General features: G+C 35.3%; 1 protein-coding gene across 1 annotated transcript; it reads left to right on the forward strand.

The window, feature by feature from the left end:
- Window positions 1-96: 96 nt before the first annotated feature.
- LOC113507858 (succinate dehydrogenase [ubiquinone] flavoprotein subunit, mitochondrial-like) lies at window positions 97-7,211 on the forward strand (the record flags this gene model as incomplete). Its single annotated transcript, XM_026890779.1, is given in 6 exon segments — window positions 97-272; window positions 433-585; window positions 2,840-2,997; window positions 4,707-4,871; window positions 6,983-7,030; window positions 7,033-7,211. Coding segments are annotated over 6 exon segments (858 nt in total), but the record flags the coding sequence as incomplete, so codon positions are not given.
- Window positions 7,212-10,570: the final 3,359 nt, after the last annotated feature.

A 10,570-nucleotide genomic window follows, 5' to 3' on the forward strand; every position in this document is an offset into this window, starting at 1 on the left:
AGATGATAATGACATTTACCTTCATTGCTCATTTGCCTTTATACATACGTACTTGCTTATTAATAAATTAAACCGTATCTTCGTTATTTGTCGTAGGATGCTATCCACTACATGACCCGCGAGGCTCCTCATGCCGTCATCGAGCTGGACAACTACGGCATGCCGTTCTCCCGTACTCCTGAAGGTAGGATCTACCAGAGAGCCTTCGGAGGACAATCCCTCAAGTTCGGAAAAGGTGGCCAGGCTCACAGATGCTGTGCCGTCGCTGACAGGTATGGAAAATTATCTATATTTGCAAAATTGATGTGAGCTATGAATGTTGAGTTGAAATAAACACAAAATAAATGTTATTTATAAAAAAAAGTTGTTATCTGAATCCTCAAACATGTTTGTTCAGTCGACTGTGTATTATAATTTCGTTTCCTTTCCCAGGACGGGTCACTCTCTCCTGCACACACTGTACGGACAGTCTTTGAGATACGACTGTGAATACTTCATCGAATACTTCGCCCTGGACCTTCTCATGGAGGATGGAGTCTGCAAGGGTTGCATCGCTATCAACCTTGAAGATGGATCACTGCACAGGTAAGACATTATATACTTGGAAGTCTTCAGAATTGAGCACTGAAATTTAATTGTTTTAGATAAAGTTAATATTAAGGTGGGCCTATGTTCATAAATCTTCTCTAAAACTGTTTTGAAAAATGGGAAAATAAGTTTTTGTATTATATTGTTAAAATTATGTTTCTCGTTCATTTTGTCAAATTGGTGTACTACAAAAAAACGCAATATATTTGCAACACATAAAAAGATAGTCGACTGACACTATACTTAAAAGTAGGAAATATACCTAGAGTGCATAGTACAGATTTCTCATCTAGACTATACATGTAGTTACGCTAATTAGTGTAATAAGTACTTAGTGCGCAATTAATAATCTGACTGCGGCGCATGTCAAATGTCGCCACAATCTTATAACATTCCCTTACGTCTGAGATTCAGTCTATGGAATTGTTGACCAGATATGACCGAGTACTATTCCAATAGTACACATAGGTCATCATTATACTATCACTTTTCTATCATATTGAGTTACAGATTAATGAGAATGTTGCATTTTTGATACTGCATGACGTACAAGTCTTCCCCTCCTTATCCCATATTACTTGGGATAGGCGCTAAAATTATCTTCTCCCACACAGCTCTATAACCATAATTCTCTTTCGTGACGACGCCGCCCTTTACATAATCCAATCATCTTTTCGATTATCCATTAATATTTATACGTATATTTTTCCTTAAAACATGGTCATCATTTCATTTTGTTTCTTGCGCTTCTTTGCGGATCGGATACTTTAAGATATAACATAGAGTTAGCCAGTAAGTTGTATCAGACGAACCGGTGTAACTTCAGGAAAAGAGCATAACATCGTTTCGAGTTGTCCTTGAAGTAGGTCAACTGCGCAGAGCAGACAGGTTATTGATTTTTCATACGAAATGCGTAGCTTCAAAAACCTAAGTCTGGTATATAGATATAATACGGACCTTACGCAAACAGTTGTAAATAGCAAATGACGAGTCCGTATTCGATAGAAATGTGTAAAATTGATCCACTTTTTTAAATAAAAGTCCAGATCAAATAGAGTTAGTTTCACCTGGTTCTATATGGGTGCTTACTACAATATAGATCACATACATTACGAATCCCATATAAATTCAGGTAATTTTGAATTTCTTTTTCGCGACTTCTATGCTTAAAACCACCATGTTTATCTATTCAAAACAAACGTGATCGTTCTATATTCTTATCATCCTAATTTACGTACATTGAACCTATTCTGGTAACACAGTTAGAATATCATAAACATGAAGGATCGCATGAAACTGTCTGTCTCTCGTCTGTTTTTAAGTACAACAATGTAGTATACTATTATCTATAACACTCGCAAAAAATACGCAGACAAAACAATTTGTTTACGAATTACTACAAAAAATATTATAACACATCGTTTGAAGGTTTTCGTCGTAGTTTATGAAACAAATAACTGTAGACTACACAGTAACAGTATTTTATGTCAGTGAAGAAATTGGTTTTAACCGTCTAGAAGTTTTCAATAACAAAAAGGATGGTCTATTTGCACTTAAAATGAAAAGTCAACAAAAATACGCATTACGTCATACTCTTGTTGACGACACAAATAGCGGCTTGTTTTTCTTTGTTATTTTAATTAGTTTTCTACCTAGTATGTGTCAGATTCGGCAATGCTAATCTCACTTTGGCTTTGTTATTTTGGAAACAAACAAAAGATAAGAATATCTTTGTAGTATTTTTCCATACTGGGCTGATATTAAACGTAAAGTTTAAACGATACATTTTGTCGCTTAGCGCGAAATGCATTAACTATGTCTGGCGTTTGATTATATTTTTCATTCAATCGAATGTTCTTAATTAAACATGACGAATGGTTTCGTTTCTATTGAACATTTATTCTAGAAAAATAAGTCTGCTAGTAACTTATCGCCTATAAAAGAAATTCAGAAACGTCTACCCTATAGGTACTTCTAAACAATAGTTTGAACTTACTAATGTCAGCTTGCACTAAGTATTACTAAAAATAATTGTTGCTAGGCATACCAATAAACTCATAGTATTTAGTACTAACAAACAATTACACGAATGGTCATATTGTCTTAAATCAGTCTAAACTTAAGAGACAAGTCTACATATTCGTCTCTAAGGTTAGCCTAGCATGATCCCAGAATTTTGGCCAGAAATCTGTGGCCCAGAAGTCAATAAATATTTCTAGCTTGAAATTAACGCTGTGTTATTTTTACCCAGGTTCCAAGCTAAGAACACGATCCTGGCCACAGGCGGTACCGGTCGCTCTTACTTCAGCTGCACCTCAGCCCATACCTGCACTGGTGACGGCACCGCTATGGCTGCACGCGCTGGCTTGCAGAACGAAGATATGGAGTTCGTACAGTTCCACCCTACTGGTGAGTGACCTTCAGAAGTAACTTAACACTCAATCTGACATATGATGCAAGGGGTACATTGCCAGTAATTACTACTTGTGATATAAGAGCTATCAGGGCTCCGATTCTCCTATTTTACAATGGCCGATGAATGATTGGCAATTGGATTAAATTTGAAATTATTCCTATTCTCTTAAGCCTTTTGCCAATACAATAATTGGAAGTTAATTTTATTGACCTTTAGTGTACCGTCCCGTACTGAATTTACAATTATTATAGAGAAAAATGCTTAAGATTTTAAGCCAAATTTCATTGATTCATCGGTCGTTGTAAATAGCAGAATTTGGGTCCAAGTTGTATAAATAAACCCTAAGTTATCATATTTGTAACTGTGAAATCATATTTGTAGCTCAAATAACTCATATTTTGTTGTCTGGTTATTGAATCGGAAAATAGTTGGTCTTTGTTATGTGGTTGATCAAATAACACACGCAATATCAGCTATAAAATGTTGTTGTTATTTGTTTACGCACAATTACAGTTCATTTGGTGTACCTCGTTTGAGTCGATTTATAACAAGTTTATACCAAACATGAATCAAGTTGTAGGTACAAAGTAATTAATTTTACTCGTAATTCTTATGTACACTTCATTTAATTTGTTATGACTCCATTTGATGATTATCTGATCACGAATGAATATGCGATTCTACAGACTAGCTTAATAAGGATTGAAACAATGGATGGCACTCGCACGTTTTCCTGCTTACTTCCTGTTTAGGTAACACTTTGCCCATGTTGTGACAATTTCGCGAATCTGACGTCACACGTCATATGACACTTGCTTTACGCAAACAAGCCAAGTTTTGTTGGCCATACACCAAATTCGTATCAGCCACTAAAATATACATTGAAAGTAAACATTGTTTTTTTTATCATAGCGCTCTCAATCACGCTGTGAATGCAATAGTATCATGCTAACATATTTCTTGGATTAGTTTAAAACTTTGTGGAAGGGATGACGATGTATTTGCGTTCCAGTGCACATTTAGATTATTATTTTTTAAATGGCGTACTCTTTTGAATATCTAGTCTCTAAAAGGCTGTTTGCTTTAGTTCCTTCCATTCAACTGAAAATTGGGAGTCATCTCTCGGGTCATAGCAAATATCTTTATATATGCAACCACAAATCAAATCAGTCTTGTCGGGTCTTATAATGGTTATTTGGCATTTACTCGTATAGCATGTCCAATCAATCGAATCATAAAAATGCATTAATCACACTGGCTCTTATCGCGCTCAGAGTAACTCATTCAATAGAAGTTTAATTAAAATAAACATGCATCTTATTTATAGCACACATACACCCTTAAAAGTGCTACGCATTTGACCCATTTACCTTGAAAATCGGTACAATTATAGTAAAATAAAGCTAATATGTTAATGCTAAAATGCAACAAAAATGAAGAAGGTAAATCTATCGTTTTTGGCATTAGCTTTTCTTATGATCACACTATTTTATACCAGCATTAAACACTTCCGATCAAAACAACATTAAAACTTATATGTCCTGACTGTACTATGGATGATCTCCTGAACGCAGTGTAGAAAGACAATGCAGTATCTCCGTACTACTCCGTAGCAAACTTCTAGGATAAGAAAATTAACATGCATTGGACTCGATACGAAGCACACTAAAGCAAATATTCAATATTATTTCTCATCCACCAGGTATCTACGGAGCTGGTTGCTTGATGACCGAGGGTTGTCGTGGTGAGGGAGGTTTCCTCGTCAACGCGAAGGGAGAACGTTTCATGGAGCGTTACGCGCCTGTCGCCAAGGACCTGGCTAGCCGTGACGTCGTCTCCAGAGCTATGACCGTCGAGATCATGGAAGGTGAGCTAAAATTGTATTGAATAGCCATTTTAACTAGCCCACTGTGCCCAAATCCTCCTACGACTCTTTGCTATGGGCCACTTGGAAACAGCCCACGCGGTAAGCGTTCGATCGCCTCGCTAGCACTTCCTAGGCCGGCCACAGCGATATATCGGATAGCCATAGTTTTCTCTTTTGGCTAAGACATCATTGTCCAAGTTTCCCTTCTATTCTTTGACTATAAACAGTCTGAAATATGTAAATCTAGCTCTTCTCATCTCGCATCTTACTTATCGTCATCGTGTCATGATGTCGATAGAATCAATAAACTACGGTTATTGTCTGAAAGAAGAGTCGCAACTTTAAACCATTCAAAGTTTCGTAGTTGATTTGAGTGAGTTTGAACAGATGGCTTTTTAATGTATATTAATTAGTCTTTTAGAACCCGGTGATTTGTGAATAGGTGTTGCAAGCAAGCTTGGTGATTTGAGTTTTTTTTTTTTGTTAAATGAACTATTTAGACGAGTTTATTTGACAGATCATTTTTTTACCATATAAATACGTTATTCTTAAAACAATATTTGCAATACAAATATTGTTTTAGTTAACGTATAATTTAAAAAAATATATAATTAATAATAATGTACAATTAATTATTGTCTATTTAGGTTTCCTAACATATAATTATTGTTAGATATAAACAGAAACAATATTTTTAACAAGTTCGGATAAGGAAATTTTATGTAGGTCATCAATTTAACAATATTTTTTTGTTATTGCGCATTATAAATTGCATATCAACTGAACATAGTACGTAAAATAAGAATACCGATCAGTGACGCAGACATTGAATGAAAGTGTGACTCAAATGTACCTGTTTACCTAAAATTGCTATTCTGTCTTACTAGATAATAATATATCGTATTGATTGACTCATCGTGATACGGCTTGGTATCGGATAAAAACACCTAAATCAATATACACGGCAACAAATATATTGTTGTTGAAACCGATTAATTTATAACACGGCTATGGAGCCGGAACTCGAAAACTAATGCTCAATTCTATAGGGGTGTGAATGTAAATCAGGACAATATACTTTGTAGTTGTATAGGGATAATCATAATAATCGGGCAGGAAAAAACACCGTTCAGAATCTGCTAGAATAATAATAGGAAATCGTTATGCTAACATCTTTACTTTTTTTGTAATAATGAAATATTTTAACGATAGAGCTTAATTTCAACTATATCGTTTACACGATAGACAATAAAAAACAGGAGAGAGAGAAATAAAGAATAAATGAACAATGGAAAAGTTTTTTTAAGTACGTGATTAGTAATTAATTATAGCTCACTGGTTACTCAAATCGTTAGAGAATTACATCCATAAATAAGGCAATTAACTTGTGCTATATTTCATAATTTAAAAAATAATAACATTATCAAAGTTGTCATTCAGGCCTATTTGTGTCCTCATTTGACAAGCTGATGAAATTCTAGTTAATATTTAATTACTATTGCCTAATATCCAATAACTGTCTTCAAACGTTTTAAATTACTTTTTTTTATTAAAATTACATTTATTTCGTTGTTTTTACCTATTCTCTCACAGGGGTGACGTACTTCGCAGAATTATTTCTTTAAAATCGACCCCCACGTTATGCTCTTATGTGTCCGGGGGTATTCACAAACATTCAAATCACATGCACAAAAGACACCCGTACTTAAACGAACATCTGTGGATTACACAATATTTTTGTAACAAGCGGGGATCCTCGCAGCATGTTGCATAGTATTCGGCCATATATCTATAGACAATTTAAAATACAACGACTGTTTATAGACTTCAGATGTATTTTATGCACATATGACTTAAAACAAGATTTTTTGTAAATAACACTTCTCTCTTATGAATTTAGGCAATTTTGTACTGAAAAACCAAACACTTTTAATATAAATATATAAATAATAAAAAGCGTTTTCTACAAGTTACATATAATTAAATTACTATTCGTTAAACCGGCTAAAACTCAAAAAACTATGGACTGTATATGTTTGAAAACTGACATCGATTCTAACTGTCTAAGGCAATAACTACTCTTTTAACTAATCTTGCATTTCGCACACCAGGTCGCGGCTGCGGCCCCGAGAAGGACCACGTGCACCTGCAGCTGCACCACCTCCCCCCGACCAGCTGAAGCAGCGCCTGCCCGGTATCTCCGAGACCGCCATGATCTTCGCCGGCGTCGACGTCACCAAGGAACCCATCCCCGTACTGCCCACCGTACATTACAACATGGGAGGCACGCCCACCAACTTCCGTGGAGAGGTATGTTAGTCATTATAACTCTTATGTCATAATAAATACAAACAATTGTATAAACTGTCTAGAAGACTACCAACTCAATCTTCAAATGACCATTCTATTGTCGCTTAAAGGAATCAGAACGTCTGGCACATTAATTTTAAACACAACATAATCCGTTAACATAGTTGCAATTCTTTCAAGATGGATGGGTTCATAACAAAAAAATCCCATAAACTATGCAATTATCTTGCATCACTTCGAAATAGATCAAAGCATACAACAAATGTTGCATTGTTCCATTGTTCGCACCGTGGGAACAAATATATTCTTTCGTTGTAAAAAACGGAGAAACAACTGCATCGCCTGCAACTGTACATCATACAATACAACACGTATATATAAATTATCGCGTATTAAAACTTCTTATCGTCTACGTCAAGCTATGAATGTCCCCTTAGTAATAAGTAAACAACTAACTTATTATTTTGACTTATATGTGTCATAATGAATAATTGATCCGACGACTCGCGTTTTGTTGGTTCGAGAAGAAATTACAAAGGAAATAAGTACTCATTGTTGATAAACGAGCTATTTAACGAGTATTTAATGTTATCGTACAAAGAAATACTATAGTCATAGTACACGCTGTGTAATAAATCTTTTGTACATTTAACATTGCTATACTTAATATGATGCATTAGTAAATGTTGGTATTGCACTTACTTGAAATAATATAATCAGTATAGGTACCGAAGCGAGCATACAGTAATCTTTACGGTCACATTGTACAATAAAATAGTTATTTTCTCCAATGTAGATTAAAATAAATATTAATAGCATTCTCTATGGTCATAAGTGAATATTAATACACATCGTTGCAGATCTTGGCATAGCAACTATATTTAAATTGTTTCAGTAGCAACAATTTTATCATTGTTATTTAACCCTAGAAAGATAGTCTGCGTAAAATTGACGCATGCATTCTTGAAATATTGCTCTCTCTTTCTAAATAGCGCGAATCCGTCGCTGTGCGTTTAGGACATCTCAGTCGCCGCTTTGGAGCTCCCGTGAGGCGTGCTTGTCAATGCGGTAAGTGTCACTGATTTTGAACTATAACGACCGCGTGAGTCAAAATGACGCATGATTATCTTTTACGTGACTTTTAAGATTTAACTCATACGATAATTATATTGTTATTTCATGTTCTACTTACGTGATAACTTATTATATATATATTTTCTTGTTATAGATATCGTGACTAATATATAATAAAATGGGTAGTTCTTTAGACGATGAGCATATCCTCTCTGCTCTTCTGCAAAGCGATGACGAGCTTGTTGGTGAGGATTCTGACAGTGAAATATCAGATCACGTAAGTGAAGATGACGTCCAGAGCGATACAGAAGAAGCGTTTATAGATGAGGTACATGAAGTGCAGCCAACGTCAAGCGGTAGTGAAATATTAGACGAACAAAATGTTATTGAACAACCAGGTTCTTCATTGGCTTCTAACAAAATCTTGACCTTGCCACAGAGGACTATTAGAGGTAAGAATAAACATTGTTGGTCAACTTCAAAGTCCACGAGGCGTAGCCGAGTCTCTGCACTGAACATTGTCAGATCTCAAAGAGGTCCGACGCGTATGTGCCGCAATATATATGACCCACTTTTATGCTTCAAACTATTTTTTACTGATGAGATAATTTCGGAAATTGTAAAATGGACAAATGCTGAGATATCATTGAAACGTCGGGAATCTATGACAGGTGCTACATTTCGTGACACGAATGAAGATGAAATCTATGCTTTCTTTGGTATTCTGGTAATGACAGCAGTGAGAAAAGATAACCACATGTCCACAGATGACCTCTTTGATCGATCTTTGTCAATGGTGTACGTCTCTGTAATGAGTCGTGATCGTTTTGATTTTTTGATACGATGTCTTAGAATGGATGACAAAGTATACGGCCCACACTTCGAGAAAACGATGTATTTACTCCTGTTAGAAAAATATGGGATCTCTTTATCCATCAGTGCATACAAAATTACACTCCAGGGGCTCATTTGACCATAGATGAACAGTTACTTGGTTTAGAGGACGGTGTCCGTTTAGGATGTATATCCCAAACAAGCCAAGTAAGTATGGAATAAAAATCCTCATGATGTGTGACAGTGGTACAAAGTATATGATAAATGGAATGCCTTATTGGGAAGAGGACACAGACCAACGGAGTACCACTCGGTGAATACTACGTGAAGGAGTTATCAAAGCCTGTGCACGGTAGTTGTCGTAATATTACGTGTGACAATTGGTTCACCTCAATCCCTTTGGCAAAAAACTTACTACAAGAACCGTATAAGTTAACCATTGTGGGAACCGTGCGATCAAACAAACGCGAGATACCGGAAGTACTGAAAAACAGTCGCTCAGGCCAGTGGGAACATCGATGTTTTGTTTTGACGGACCCCTTACTCTCGTCTCATATAAACCGAAGCCAGCTAAGATGGTATACTTATTATCATCTTGTGATGAGGATGCTTCTATCAACGAAAGTACCGGTAAACCGCAAATGGTTATGTATTATAATCAAACTAAAGGCGGAGTGGACACGCTAGACCAAATGTGTTCTGTGATGACCTGCAGTAGGAAGACGAATAGGTGGCCTATGGCATTATTGTACGGAATGATAAACATTGCCTGCATAAATTCTTTTATTATATACAGCCATAATGTCAGTAGCAAGGGAGAAAAGGTTCAAAGTCGCAAAAAATTTATGAGAAACCTTTACATGAGCCTGACGTCATCGTTTATGCGTAAGCGTTTAGAAGCTCCTACTTTGAAGAGATATTTGCGCGATAATATCTCTAATATTTTGCCAAATGAAGTGCCTGGTACATCAGATGACAGTACTGAAGAGCCAGTAACGAAAAAACGTACTTACTGTACTTACTGCCCCTCTAAAATAAGGCGAAAGGCAAATGCATCGTGCAAAAAATGCAAAAAAGTTATTTGTCGAGAGCATAATATTGATATGTGCCAAAGTTGTTTCTGACTGACTAATAAGTATAATTTGTTTCTATTATGTATAAGTTAAGCTAATTACTTATTTTATAATACAACATGACTGTTTTTAAAGTACAAAATAAGTTTATTTTTGTAAAAGAGAGAATGTTTAAAAGTTTTGTTACTTTATAGAAGAAATTTTGAGTTTTTGTTTTTTTTTAATAAATAAATAAACATAAATAAATAGTTTGTTGAATTTATTATTAGTATGTAAGTGTAAATATAATAAAACTTAATATCTATTCAAATTAATAAATAAACCTCGATATACAGACCGATAAAACACATGCGTCAATTTTACGCATGATTATCTTTAACGTACGTCACAATATGATTATCTTTCTAG

Source organism: Trichoplusia ni, unplaced genomic scaffold (genome assembly GCF_003590095.1).
Source record: "Trichoplusia ni isolate ovarian cell line Hi5 unplaced genomic scaffold, tn1 tig00003351, whole genome shotgun sequence".
Taxonomy (NCBI): domain Eukaryota; kingdom Metazoa; phylum Arthropoda; class Insecta; order Lepidoptera; family Noctuidae; genus Trichoplusia; species Trichoplusia ni.